General features: G+C 38.1%; 1 protein-coding gene and 1 pseudogene across 1 annotated transcript in view; one reads left to right on the top strand and one right to left on the bottom strand.

The window, feature by feature from the left end:
• The first annotated feature begins 1,581 nt into the window (after nt 1-1,581).
• LOC109452732 (protein Abitram) lies at nt 1,582-2,108 on the top strand (annotated as a pseudogene).
• A 253-nt stretch (nt 2,109-2,361) lies between these two features.
• Nucleotides 2,362-15,553, bottom strand: part of DTHD1 (death domain containing 1) — a 59,037-nt gene continuing 45,845 nt past the window's right edge. Inside the window, exons 9-10 of the mRNA XM_019741900.2 lie at nt 7,519-7,576; nt 2,362-3,441 (exon numbers count right to left, since the gene is read on the bottom strand). Of these exons, the coding sequence (XP_019597459.2) occupies nt 3,122-3,441; nt 7,519-7,576 (378 nt within the window). The 3' untranslated portion in view covers nt 2,362-3,121. The remainder of the gene's footprint in view (nt 3,442-7,518; nt 7,577-15,553) is intronic.

The raw sequence follows: 15,553 nt of genomic DNA, 5'->3' as shown, positions 1-15,553 counted from the left end.
GGACATGGAGATGGGGTGTGAGATGTGTGTAAATGAGTGAGAAGGAGATGAATGAGGTGACATGTGTGAAGGGATTTATATGTATTAGTACGTGTGTACATGTGAGCACATAGGTGAGTGTGTTTACATATGGCTATGTACATAGAACTAGAAATACTGACTTCCAAGAGAAAAGAAAAACTGGAAGAACATACACCAAAATATTTATAACATTAATCTCTAGTGTTGGAATAAGTGGCAAATTTTATTTTCTTTACTGTTTTGTTATTTTGTAGTCAGAAAAGCAATGAGCATTTCAGTCTGTTATCTCTATTCCCAAAACACATGACAAATATTGTACCTTTCTGGAAACATGTAAAAATAATAAAAGTCTTGGCTAATAAATATTTCTTAATAAGAAGGTGTTTGAAAATTGGAATCCCCCTTTTCAATATATAACCAAATAGACATCTAAGTAAGTCCCTGGTTAATTTGTGGAATGAAATCTTGACTTAAATTTCAGAACTATATAGATGTTTAATTTTTCATCGAATTTCATTAATTTCCTGGTATTCAACAACTGAAACTAATTGCTACAGTTGTTTGTAAGCCAAGGCCCTGGTGGTTTTGCAAAAATGAATTGGTAAAACTAATGTAATGTCCTATTCATATCACGTGGCTTTAGGTTTTACAAAGTCTCAGAACGTATACACTAGATATTAACAGGGATTATCGATGATGGACAGGCCTTGGTAATTACTTTTTTTCTTTTAGTTTTGTGGGATTTTTACTTTTTTAAAAATCAATGAGCATATAGGGCTTATGTGATAAGCTTTCTGTGAAACTGATTTAAACATAGTTTTGTTTTTTTTCTTGAGTAGGTGAAAGAGCCCTGAATTATTTCACTGATATTTCATTTCCTCTGCACTTGCCTCATTCCACTAATAATAAAATATGAGGTTTTTCCTTTTCCAGGTTACATGTCAATGAAAGAAATGTTTGTAGCAGTAAATGGCTGAAGTAGTATTCTATTTTTAACTCATTTAGAGCTTGTCTGTTTTCTTAAAATAATTTGCTGTCATCAGCATCAGGTCACTGCAGCCCAGTTTATGTGGCATTGTTACCTGTGGGCTCCACTGGATGCACATAATGACAGTTAGTTGCTTGGCATCCTGGATAACTGTTTTACTTTTATGTAAATAGATAACAGTGCACTGTTATCTACATTGTTGTTGTAGGTAATAATTAAAAAGGGGATTCTGTATATCATATCTTTGCTTTACACTTAGAAAACAACTTCAGCTGTTAAAATGTGAGTAGAGCACATTCCACTACAGACGCTATTAAGTTTGGCTGGACCCAAGACCATCATGCTTGCAGAATATGTCACTGAACCACGAAGGAACATTCGGACCTAGAAATGCTTTTTGTTGTCTGATTGGTGCCTCACCACACTTCAAACAACATTGCTTGGAACTTGCTAGTACAATGTTGACAATCATAAAACCAACCATGGGTCCTGGACCTGCATGGTGGAAAGCACTCGAGTCTCCACGGAGAGGTAACTGAGCAGAGGTCGCCACGGCTAAAAAGGCGGTGGTGATGTCAGAGCCTGCGGTTCTTTGGGTTAGGGATAGTTACTTCCCTCACTGGTACAAAGTGGGTGTCAAAAGAAAACCCTGTGAGGAACACTGCATACTGCAGCCCTCTAACAGAATATGTGTCATCACAGTGGCAGGTTTCATCCAGTTCCTCAAAGTGGATAAACAATTAGAAGGGTTTCCTATCAAATCAGTGAACTGTAGCAGACTTCAGAACAAGGTCTCTGGGAAATTACATGGGGGGTATAGTTTCTAAGAGAACCTGAACCTCTGTGTAATATTTACTGCTCAGATGGAGGAGAACACACCATTATCGAGCTATGTTAGAAGACGGTTGATGGAAGTAAATGAAAACATTCTCCATAAGCCATCCATTCTTCAAGAGAAGCCATCCACTGAAAGCTACACAGCAGCTGTGTTGCCCAAGTTTGGAAAAAAAGTAAAAGCACTACAGAAGGGTTACTGACACCAAAACAATATGAAGAAGTCATGGTAAAACTCATTAATGCCACAATAGCTACATCATGATGGTTGAGACGGCATAAAAAGCCTCATTCCATCAGTGCACTAAGAAGAACCAGCATACGTGAAGAAGAGTACTTCACAGCCAGCCAGCCACAGGGAGGCCTAGTTTTCTTTCCTTCTCTTGTATAACAAGTCTTGGTTCCCATTTTGTCTTCAACCTCCCAGATCTGCCGTGCCATGTACTCACGCTGGTCTTCTTTTGCTTTTCTCTAACAACTGGCAAACGAAGGATGTTTATCTTATTGAAAACAAACAAAGCACTTTGAGGAAAAACTGGAAAAGACAAAAGTTTTAAGTAGCAAAGTGAAAACAATTTACCTATCATCCTGTAATCCACTAGTAAATACTACATTTTGACAAACACCGCGTTGTTTTTGCCTCAATGTTCCATCAGTTTGGACATCAACAACTGGCCTTTCTTGCCCGGTCAGCCTCATGGTGACACTCCCAAAAGGGTAGTCCCACCCCTTCTGCTCTAACTCCTCTCCCTTTAGATTGTAGGGACAAGCAGAGTGCAGATGTACCTTCCCTAGTCCTCATACCTCTGGGATGGCCTTCCACTCTGAAATGAAGTAGAACTGTAACACTATGGCTTCTTGAATGAGGGACACATGAAATGGCTTTGAAAAATACAAAGGGCTTTCCCAACATATGGAAATATTTATAATGCAGTGCAGACATTGTAGCCACTCCGTCTCATACCCTAGTTACACATTAACCATCAAAGAAGTTACTGTATAGAACAAAACTTTCCCATCATTCAAACTAAAAACAAACCAACAGACTGAATTTATGATTTAAGACTGGATACTTATTTACACTGAGTTCTAAATAAAAGGACTTTAAAATTGTTATTCTTTAAGGGCTGCAACACGTGTACATTTCAATACCTCTGTTTTTAATTAGAACAATTATTTAATACAGAAGAAATTAAACAACAGAAACACCAAACCAACCAACAAACAAACAAAAACCATGACCCTTTTTCTAGGGCCAAAAAAAAGAGCCACCAGGCTTTATTCTGCCTTATCGAAACACTGCTGTCGTTCGGTGAACACTTTATTTTCCCACTTGAATTTGAGCTCTTCAGAAAGATCACTCCTGCCGATCTTACGGAGATGACGAGCCAGAAGGCAAAGTTTATCCGTGGAATTTGGGAGTGATTTTTTCCAGAAGCAAAGAAGTTCATGGATCTGTTCTGTGAGGTCATCTGGGATCTTCAGTTTGATGAGCTGAATGGTGCTCCGGCGAAGAGGAAGGGATGAGTAGAGACATGTGGCATTTTCTTCCGAGAGCTCCTCTGCCAGCCAGTAGAGCAGGTTATCCCACAGGGCTTCTGTCAGTCACACACGGAACACTCAGTGTCAGGACTCTGTCTTGGGGGCTGTGCTTACCTAACCCTCCACACCTGTTCAGGAAATCTAAGTGCTCTCTGGTTTGGCCTCTGAGCAGGAGGAAGATTTGGGACCACCCAGCTGAACAGTTGAGAGCCTTTGAATTTCAAGGGTTCAGAGGAAGCCACCTATGGCTGAGGGTTAGAAATGCTTCTCAAATCTTAATTTCCCTGAGATTTGGAGGGCTTATTAAAAATAGTTTTTCGGCCCTGTCCCCGATAGTTTAAGCAGAACTAGGGTAAGGGTAAAACTTAGCATTTTTAAAAGCTCCCAGATGATGCTGACACCGGGTCCCCAACCATACTTTGAGTAGCACTATGTTAAAAGATATGTTTATGTTCAAAATATACTTCTCTTAACTCGCCCTAATCTAATGCATACATTGTACCAGCAGCTGTGCTGTCCTCACACACACCTCCACCTACAGACACCGCAAACCAACTCACTAAATCCATTACCCGAAGAGCAGTTCTGTGGAATGTCCTTTACACCAACATTTCCGCTGGTGTTTGGACTATTTAGAACCACAGATATCTCCTCTGGCTGTACCCTGTATGTTCAGCATACATATCCCTTACCCTGTGACTTCTGTCTACACTAAACTCACGATTCCATTTTTTACGTTATTATTTTCATTGTGTAACTCGGACCCATCCTCAGTTAACCCTTAAGCCCTACTACGTCTCTCCTTCCATAGGCCAGCACTAGCCTGCCTCACAATCACTTTCTCACCCCCGCACCAGTTCCCCTGGTCTGGTATGAACTAAGAATTCTGTGTCTGCCACCGTTTGCTCGACTATTCCGTCCATCTACCTACTCACACAAATTGCACCTGATATTTTACAGGATGATTTTACACTTTTTCTCTGGAGGCTACTCAGGAAACGGACCCAACACACCCTTGCTCTCCACTGTCTCATGCAAACCAACATTCTGCTTCCATCATGCAGTATATTCATTTTGATGTCCACGCTGCATGGGTAGGCCTTCCTCTCCCTATCTCCACCATCTAACTCTTGCCATCAGCAGGGAGCATTATCAGCAACCTGTTGATAAGCTACCATCCACATGGTTCCTTAATCCTGTCAACATCAATGACCTGTGCATGCCTCCATAATAGAAACAGACTCTTATCGGCAATTCTCATGTTTCATCATCAACTGGAATTGTTCCATCTCCATGGCCTCGGGTTCTCAATAGTACTGCCACCCACCACCTCCTAAACTTGCACAGCCTTTGTCCCATTGCTCCTGCTGACCATGCTTCTTGCCCCCTTCAATGCCCACAGCCATTTCGTCATCCCTACTGGGTTTCACATGCCTCTGTACCCATGCTGCTCCTAGTGACCAGCTATGTGCATTAGTGATGGTCTCCCATCTCCCTTAAACTCTGTCGTCCTCTTAAGCTTTCATTGTTGTCAATTTGTCAAGCCCCAATCCTACTTTACTCATGCTGCATTTAACTACTGGGCTGCCCAGGGTTACGAAACTATGCTAAATGTTATCAACAAACTCTATCCTTATACACCATTTGAGATCTTTAGCAGCTTACAAATCCATTAAAAAATTGTTTTCTTAAATTCAATTAAAAACATTTCCACAGCAATGACCCAAATCTCTCCCACCATCATTAAGCACCAGTCTCATGCTCATTCTGTTTCACTCAGCCCATGTCTGTTTCTCCTACTTTACCCAAAGGCATTTGACCTGAGTTCTATAACCTTGTTTTCATTTCCAAATTATTTTCTTACAAAATCTCACTGCTCTGCATGTACCACATTCCATCCCCCACAGTGTTTTTCATCAAGTAATTTCTCTTCACACCTGTTCCTTAATCTCCTCCTCACAACAGGTTCTTGCCACCTTCTTACAAACATTCTCAAACCTCATTTTTCTTTGCTTCTGCTATTCTTTCAAGCTACTGGGCTATCTCTTCCCTTTACCATATTTTTTTTTTTCATTAAAGTTTATTGGTGTGACAATTGTTTGTAAACTTACCATAAAATCTTTTAATGCCTAATGTAAACTTGATGCCTCGAGTTCATCACTGCCAACTCCCTCCTTAAACCCCTGTTTTGGGGTTTTGTATCCTCTTTTAAAACTCTGTTGAAGCCTTCCTTTCCAACTGTCCTGGAGCCCTCCTAATTACTACTTGTAACAACCAATTCCCAGTCTGTATCTTCTCTGCTTTCACAAAGCGTTTGATTCCTTCCCTTGGGTTCCACGGCCTGCCCAGAGTCTCCTCTTCCCTCTCCTGCCACAAATCTCTTTCCCCTTTGCTGACTCTCTTCCTCCTGATGCTGCGGAATTACTACTTCCTGTCTCAGGCATCTGCTATTTCTGTCCTCTCCCCTCAGTGAGTTCATTAACTCTTACTGCCTTAACCATCTCCTCTTTGTAAACTCACCCCGATCTACTATGTTTTCATCCTTGGCTCTGTTTCCTAAATTTTGGCATAGCCTTTACAATATTTAGCTCCTAATTGTCTTTCAGTGTATCCCAAAGCCAATTCAAAATCCGTATTTCTCAATTCAAAATCAACTTTGGCCTTTCCCTCGTTCCACCTGATCCTTCATGCTCTTCACTTTCTTAGTAAATGTGACCACTCAACTTCGTAGGCTTAGACGTGTAATATTATTCAAATTTCTCAAAGCCTATTTCTTGTCCCATGTACCCAAATCCTATTAGTCCTAACTCTAAGCTTATCTCAGACATTTCCCCCACTTTCCAGCCTTACGGACTCCATCTTAATTGTCACCCTCCTCTTTTTTCTGGACAATTGCAGGAACCAGGCTTCTAACTCGTATCCATGCTATCAGTCTGGACCACCTTTAGTGTTCCACACAGGTGACAAAGGGAAGTTTTCAGTCTAATCTGGTCTTCTTTGTTTACAAATCTGTTATAAACTATTGTCTAAACTTCTTAACTTAGCATTGAAAACTTTTGATAGTTTTATCTGCTCTGACCTCACCTACTATCATCCTTCCTGCAGCAGCTCAGGTGGCATTGGTCGTGCAAGATCACATTGCGTAACCACCTGGGACTTCTGGGTCCACATGGGAAAGCTCAGGATCCCCATGCTCTCTGGTGGTTGTGGCAATAATGAGAATGCTATTTCTTCAACATTAAGTTCTTCACACGTTAACAAACTTGCTGGGCTTTCATTAACTGCTGCTGTTTTGATTGGGTTTGGCTTTTGAGGTATTTTTTTGAGGGGTGGGCGGGGTGACTGGTGCTTTTTGTTTTGTTTTTGCTGTATCACCTGCTCTCTCTTTGAAAACTGGTTTATTGCCTCTGAGAGGGTATATAAGACTAAGGGTTAGTCTCTTCTAATGTGATTCAGTAAAGCCTGCACATTTCCTGTACAAATCTGTAAAGGTAACCCCTGAATGGAATGCTATGTCATTGGGGGGCAGGGGCTGACACAGTAGTAAAACACACTCAGTTATATCTTTTGAAGACCAATAAATTACTGCAGTAGTAACTATTAACACCACAAAATGAATTGTTTCAAAGGCTAAAATTTTTTAAAGTGTCAAATTCTACCCTGAAATCTGCGTCATTGTTATATGGCTGATTTATGTATAACTATAATCAAATATCACAGGTTTCCTTTGTGGTTTCATACCAATATGCCTCCGTTTAAAGTCTGTTGCCCTCAAGTGTAGATTCGAACTGACCACACTTTAAGATTTACAATTTAGGAGTCAACATTTCAGAACAAACTGTAGTGGCCTATTTACCAAACTAAGCAATTACTAATTATCTTAGCAAAATAACACTTAGTAGGGTTCATAGTTCTTGTAGATTTTAAAAGAATTATGTCTACATTTGAGTACGTTTTGGTCTATACGTGCATGACTTCCAAAGGAAAACTCATTTATTAGGCCTGATAAACCTAATGATTGTTTAATTGTAAAATTCTCTAAATATTTTTTTTCTTTTTTATAAAGAGGATTCACATAAAATATAAGAGGAAAAAAGCTCAGTTGTAATGAGGACATGGTAAATGTTTGTTACCTAGAGGATCTGCAGAAATTCTTTTGGTACTCTGTGGACGGTTGACTAATCTTTCATGCTGTTGAGAAAAAGGAACATAGAATAAATAGAAGAAATCATTAATTTGCCAACAAACTACAAATGAAAATCCATTTGAACCTCACCCTGATTTGAAAGAAGTACTGAATTACATACCTTGCAAAAATTAGATTGCACATCTGTGCATGCGTGCTCAACAATTGCTTTCCTAAGAAAAATATATTAACCCAAATCTTTCAGAAAACTTAAATTTAAGAATACACATTTAAATATTGTCATAGCAGTCACATTATCTGTGAGTAAACATGCTTCCAACTGAAATTTAAAACTATTATAACCAGCAAAAACCAGAGCAATCTCCGTTGATGCTACAAACATAGTTTTTGGAAAAGCCCTCAAGGGGAAAGTACTTGCTTCTACACTCAGCAGGAAGCTGGGCACCTAAGGGGCCCCAAAACAATAGTCTTTGTGAATAAATGAATGAATCCATGTGCATGCATGATGCTGAAAATAGTCAAGTCTTTGAACATGTATTATTCTAACACCGTATTTTTATCAAGACGTAATCAAATACATAATCATAATTTTTCTACACTGTCTGCAGAACAATTTGTTTTCAGTTAATGTGGGGCCATTGGAAAGAATACAGGTGATGAAGTAAAAACATCTGGGTTTGGAAACTTGTTCAGTGCTCTGGACAATTTATCTTCTCCATTTCAGCTTTTATTAAGCGTGCACACACACACACACACACACACACATATTACAAAAACCTGTACACAACTGTTCATAGCAGCTTTACATGTAATAGCCAAAAATGTAAACAACTGAAATGTTCTGCAATAGGTGAACAAAGTATTCTACATCCACACTGTGGGAAACTGTCCTGTAGCAAAAAGCACAAATCATTAATACATGCAACAACTTGCATGGACCTCAGGGAATTATGGTGAGTGAAAACTTCCAGTTTCAAAAAGTCCCATATTCTATGATTCCGTTTATATCACATTCTTGAAATGACAGAATTACAAAGATATAGAACAGATTAGTGATTGCCTCTGGTTAAGGGGATGACCAGAAAGGAGTAACACAAGGTAGATCTTTGTGGTGATAAGATAGTTTTGTATCTTGAGTGTAGCAGTTACACAAATCTAAACATGTGATAAAATGACATAGAACTATACACAAGCATTTTATCATTTTATCATTATTATCAAAGGGCGTATGTAGTGGATTGAGGCTGGGACAAGAGCTATACATTGCATCTTTTCTTTATATAAGTAATGCACCCCCCCCCCCCAGTCATTCTTTGTTCAGAGGTATCTCATAGCATATGGAGGTATTAAAAATGATTAGTGTTTAAATATATGTATTTTCTTCACATACATGAAAATGCAAGCCAAGTCCTTTGTCTGGCAGCACAACCATAGAAGCGGGGGATACGGCAGCAATAGCATGGGGAAATTTCTGGCTCCTTTAGTCTCCCAGGCACCATGCCTGTCTCCCACAGGGCTTCTTCATCCGGGATTATCAATGACCACTTCTCTTTCCCTTCTTTTTTCTTTTACTGCATGATTTTTGCCTTTCTCTCCACCTTTTACGTCTCACTGATGCTCAGGTTCAGCTTCAAGCCAAACAGGGAAGCTTTTGCTTGTCCTGTGTAATGTCCCCTCCCACAGATTCCCTGTGTCTATATGATGTTTCCTGGATGCCTTCCTCAGTGGGATGGGCTCAAATTATTCCCTATTTTTCTCTCGTGCTTCTTCCAATCAAAAGGTACTATCCTGTTGTATCTTCTCAGATTCTACTATTTGCTAAAGGAAGATTTGTTATGTCTCTCAGATAACCTGCTTTTATGTTAATCCCATGATTTCACATACGTTTTGAAATGCTAAGTGGAAATGATGACACAAAGTTATAATATCTTTCAATCCTGTAGTAGGGTTTCCAGGTGGGAATTCCCATCCATTCTCATGAATTCTTTTCACTTTTCTGTTCCCGAATCCTGAGAAAAGTTGGTCGGGAAATCAGGAAAATTGGCTCCTTGAGCCCAGTAATACCCACAATAGGAAATAAACATACTACTCACAATATATCCCTTAGACATTTTTCCTATTTATCGCTATGATTTCCAGGCGGGAATTTCTGCCCATTCTCGGGAATTTTTTTTTGCTTTTCCATTCCCCAAACCCAAGAAAAGTTGGTTAGGAAACCGGAAAAATTGGCTCCTTGAAACTAGGTGGTTGGTAGTATCAGCCATCACTTTGTGGAAACGATTCACTGTGGAGAACAGAAAACAGTTTATACCTTGGGATTTGAGAACAGGAAAGCGAAAAAAATTCCTGAGAACGGCAGGAATTCCTACCCGGAAATCCTATCCTGTAGCTATATCCTATTTTAAATTGTAACTTGGATGCTCCCTAATTTCAAGGGCACCCACAATAAAACTATTGCTATTTAGCAGATATAGAAATAATAAGTGGTAGAGTTTTCCTCCTTAATTTCTATTTGCCTGCTACTTCTTTGGTGTCTACTGTAGAATGGGTTGCTGTGTAGTCACATGCTAAGGACCTTCTGACACTTGAAACACCATCTAACCTGGGTGCCACACAGCATTACAGCTAAACGTCAGTGCAGTACAATCAACAACAACAAAATATGTCATGCTGATGTTATTATTTTTTTTATCATTTACCCTAAGGCACTTATGCATGAAGAGAATTTCACAAGTAACCATTATAATATCATGTGGCAACAACTCCCCCATGCAGCCATAACCGCCACATTCTTCCTACCCCCACACACTTACTGTAGATGTCTCTGGTAAACAGATCATCCATTTTGTAGTTAGAAGATACACAAGTGAAGTGGTATGAATAATAATACATCAAGGAAGTATATACAGTCAGTATATTTCTGTGTATCTTTAGCATGGATTTTACCAGATGCTATGACTAAGTACAGGTTTGCACTGCTTACTCCACTCTTATTTGTTTTGCATGGAGGCCTCTTCAACTAAGCAATAGTTGCCGTTGGCTTAATTCGAGTTCATTTATTGCATCATAATAGTAGACTATATATTCTCAGTCTTTATAATGTACAATGCCTATAGAAGTCTTACTGGCTTTACATGGTAAATAAATGACAATATTGATCCAAGAAGTAATCTGGTACTAAAGATTAATGTTAGCATAAAAACGGTGCACTGCCGTTATGGGTCCAACAAAACTACAAATCAGATACAAGTTTATATCAGTGTTGAGTGAGGACAAACTTGTGTGACGAACTGGGCTACAATTCCGGTTTCCAGTAAGGCATGTAAGAAACCGGAAGGTGGCATTCTGTTCTAACAGCAAGTAAAAAGCTGAACAAACAAAAAATCAACAAATCTCTTTAGATTTGTAAGAGAGGTAAGGTCATAGGTCAAACCTCTGCCCCAAATTGGAAAAGACTGACAGATGAATACAGAGAATCACAACTTTCCAGAGCAGAAACCCACAAGCACAAACCACTGCAGGAATTAGGGCCAGGGAGAGAACATGGGATCTGTAATTAACAAATGACCGGAGGCTTAGTATGGAGATGTCTGACAGTTAACAAGTCTAAAGAGACCCAGTCAAGATGCTCCCACACTTTTGTGAATTTCACCTCCAGGAACTCAGCCAGGTTCTCATAGTGAATATCTAAGAAAAATCTCCTTGTGCTTCCTACAAGAAGAGGTGGAAAAAAGAACCGTTTTGAAATACACCAGAGCACTCTGTTCTTTGCAACAAGTTGTACACTCAGAAGAAACTATTTAACCAAAGACTAACCTACTGGGGTTTTATCAGCACCTAACTGGCCTGGGGAAAGGGAAATACCCAGCTCCAGCCCCCTTTAACCATCCTGTCCCACCTAACAGGGATGTGAATGTCACAGTCCAGAGATACAGGCCACTAAACTGACACCTAATCATAGCACTATAGAGCGCTTTCCCTCCCCCACACCTTTCTCTCACACCACTGAAGGCTTATGGACAGAAGTTCCTTTTAGCCAGTACATCATGTTTGGCTATTAAGAACAAAATTACAAGGCATACTAAAAGGCAAAATCATGTTTAAAGAGACAGAGGAAACATCAGAACCAGACTCAGACACGACAAGGATGTTAGAATTATCAGACCAGGAATTTTTTAGAACTATGATTAATATGATAAGGGCTCTAAATGGAAAAAAAAAATTGACAATATGAGAATAGGTGGACAATGTAAGCAGAAAGATGAAAATTCTAGAAAGAGCAAAAAAGAAATGCTGAAGATCAAAATCACTGTAACAGATATGTAGCATGCCTTTGATGGACATGGCTGAAGAAAGAATTTCTGAACTTGAAGATATCTCAATAGAAACCTCAAATCTGAAAAGCAAAGAAAAAACAAAAGAAAAACAAAACACACAAGAACTGTGGGAAAACTACATATGCGTAATAGGAATTCCAGCAAGAAAAGAAAGAAACATAAGAAAAATTGAAGTAATGAGTGAGAATTTCCCAAAATTAATGTCAGATGTTAAACCACAGATCCAGGAAGCTCAGATATTATAAAGCAGAATAAATGCCAAGAATTTGGCTAGACGTGTAACTATATTACTGTATTTTGCCATGTATAATGCACTCTTGTGTACACAGCACACCCACAGTTTGTCCCAAATTTTCAGGGAAAAAATATTTTGTTTTAATTTTTTAATTCAAATTTTTATTTGATTACATTTAGGTACTTGTTTTTTTGTATTATAAAGGAATTTAGCATTTATTTTTTTTAGCATATTATGGTACAAGAAATTTTATGTAACAAATAATTACAAAACACAAGAACATATACAAGGTAGAAGAAATTTTATGTACCAGTAACAAATTTACTATATTTACTCATCATCGAAGACCAAGAACTCTTCGTTATTGCAAGTTTGTCATTAAGTTCAACAAAACCAGTTATTGTATTTCAGGGTATTATTTTGCTATGGATATCATTATTGATTTCTAGAGTTACACTTTTAACTCATAACTATAAATACAAGAATTAAAAACATATGTGTATATAGATGTGTAATTAGTACTACCCATGTGTAATGCACATCCTTATTTTCCCCCCACAAATTTGGGCAAAAAAGTGCACATTATACTCAGCAAAGTATGGTGTTTAATTTCAACCCCCTACCAGTAGTTTGAAGTATGGTCATCTCTATTTCACAGAAGTAACTTCTCCAATGTAACAGGGAACTAATCTTGAAACTTAGTTCTGCCTAAAGCTCTAACTTAAGTAATGCATAATCTTGCCTTCAGGTAATATTAGATACTAGTTTTTTTTATTATTTACCACATACCACTAATTACTCTAACAACTTAAAGTATATTATATAACCTTGGGGGAGTCTAGTATATCTACAGCCTTATGAGGTAGTTGTTATGCCTACTTTACAAGTGAAAAAACTGAAGTTTAAAGAGGTAAGATAATTTGACCAAAAATACACACTAATAATAGATGTAACATTTAAATTAACACTTATAAGACTACAAATCCCTTATTTATAACCTCTAAGTTAAAACGTGTATGTAAAATGAAGGTCGTAAAGCAAGAATTTCACTCCGCCATTCCAGTACCTCTTGTACTATATTCACCATTCACATATATCAACTTTACTGCTCCAAACTTGGAGCCAGTATTACACGGAGGAAAAGAGCTCAGCTTCTAACCATATTACTTATTAACCTTGTGATCTTAAAGTGTTCCCTTTATGCCTTCCTTTCCTCATTTATAAAACGGGCATCATTATAGTACCTGCTTCACAGTGCCATTGAAGGAAGCATTGTAACATAGAGAAGGGTATTGTATATCGCAAGTCTTTATTTATGAATTCTGCATCCACAGATTCAACCAACTGAGGGTCAAATATATATATATATTTAAATATTACATCATTGCTGACCTGGACTGTGTAGTTAGGCCTATGATGGCTGTGTTTGTACCGAACATGTACAGTCTGTTTTTTTTCCTCATCATTGGTCCCTAAAGAATACAGTATAACAACTGTTTATATTGCAGTTACATTGTATTAGGTGTAATATGATGATTTAACCTACAGGCAAGGGAGGATGTAAGCAGGTTATATGCAAATACTACATCATTTTATAGAAGAGACTTGAGCATCCTGGGATTTTGGTATCCACAGGGGTTCTGGAAACAATACCCCAGGATACCCGGGGATAACTGTAATAGGCTCAAAATAATAGCTGTTATTAGTTAGTGTTTTTCTTTAAAATGTCTTATTTTATCTACACAAATATATATTTTTAAAAGAAACTCCTATTTCAATCATGAATGGAAATACAATTTATCTTGCATAAACACAAGGGGACTTTAAAAATAAATACAATTAAAACAATATTTTTAAATTCTGCCAAGTCAAGGTCCATAAGCCTGAGAGCTGTTTTTGCTTGTTAACAGAGGAGCTTTGCAAGTGTTAGAAAGATGTGAAAACATGCTTACACCAACCTGAGATCTACTCAAAGGATCAGAGAAAGGATTAAAAAGAGATAACTTCCTCCATTTTTTTTAAAGCAGGTATGTTATTGTCCAAAACAAAACAAAAACAAAAAACCACTTGCAGTTCCAAAATGTGGGAAAAATATAATTGAACAGCTACTTTTATTTGATGAGAATCCTATCTTTTACTATCTTTTACTGCATGGACAGTATTTTTGTTCTTTTTGTTTGTTTGTTTTCCTATGTGCTTGTGGCTGTAGTTATTTTTATTCTTTTAAAACCACAGAGAACACTTTCAGGGCATATGAGTAATAAGTCATCAACAAACAGCAAGGTACAAGAACTCATAACCTAAGCCAGAGAAAGCTGGACCTCTATCATATTAAAGGGATGGCTGTCATCTTTGCTGTGAAAATGAGCAGCTATGAGTGATGTCACTATGTGGACAGAACAGAGGAACTTCTTAGGCTGTTCAAAAGTGACTATGCATTTAAAGCCAAGATGATAGAGAAAATCTACTTCTGCCCCAGGAGCTGAAAAATACCAGATAACAAAGGAAACCACCATCCAAGGCTCTGGCAGCTCTATTCCAAAGCTCAGTTTCAGCAAAAGGTATAACCACTCTGACTCTCTGAATGATCTCGATTTGCCAAACACTCTGAAGGGACAAAGGATACAAGAAGCAATATGACACGGTGTAAAAGGTGGCAGACATAAGGAAGGATCTGACTTGCTCAAGGGATAGGAGGAGGTGGAACTTTGCCCTGTGAAGTCATGCAGGTTGAGGCAAGCCATCTAAACTCTCTTACTAAACTATCTAACTTGTGAAACAGCGATGATAGTTCCTACCTTTGAAGTATGCTATGAGGGTAGATTGAGATAATGTCTGTAAAGGATTCAACCTACACTGAGAATTCAACAAATGGTGGCAGAGACACACAAACCAAATGCAATGTGTGGGCATTTTTAGGACCCTGTTTTTGAACAAATTAACCATTAAAAAAAAAAAAAAAAAAGCAAGTAAGTGATAGACAATGTGTCTGGGTAGTAGATACTATTAAGTAATAACTGCTAATTTTATTGGCTGTAGTAATGGTCTTGTGGGTGTTTTTTGTTTGTTTGTTTAAGTTCTTACCTCTTCAAGAATTATTTACAAGAACAGTGATATAATAGCTATGGTTTGCTTTAAAATACTCAAACAAACAAAACCCAGGGGTATTAGATGAAACAAAAATGGCAGAAAATGGTGGTGATTGGTCTGTGTAGGTTCATTGTATATTTTCTCTATATTTTGTACCTTTGAATATTTACACACACACACACACACACACACACACACTTTTAAAATAAATAAAATAGACCAGCATCAGTCAATAAATACCCTGTTGTTGTTTTCATCATGGGTATTATTATAATTGCACACTCAGTATAGAACTTCCTGAAGACTTGGACAGAAATGCTTGGCCCACACAATAAAAGGAAGTGCTTCTACACAGAAAG

Source organism: Rhinolophus sinicus, linkage group LG02, assembly GCF_036562045.2.
Source record: "Rhinolophus sinicus isolate RSC01 linkage group LG02, ASM3656204v1, whole genome shotgun sequence".
Classification (NCBI taxonomy): Eukaryota; Metazoa; Chordata; class Mammalia; order Chiroptera; family Rhinolophidae; genus Rhinolophus; species Rhinolophus sinicus.
The sequence above is the reverse complement of the archived record's forward strand: the minus strand, read 5'-3'. Positions and strand labels throughout refer to the sequence as shown.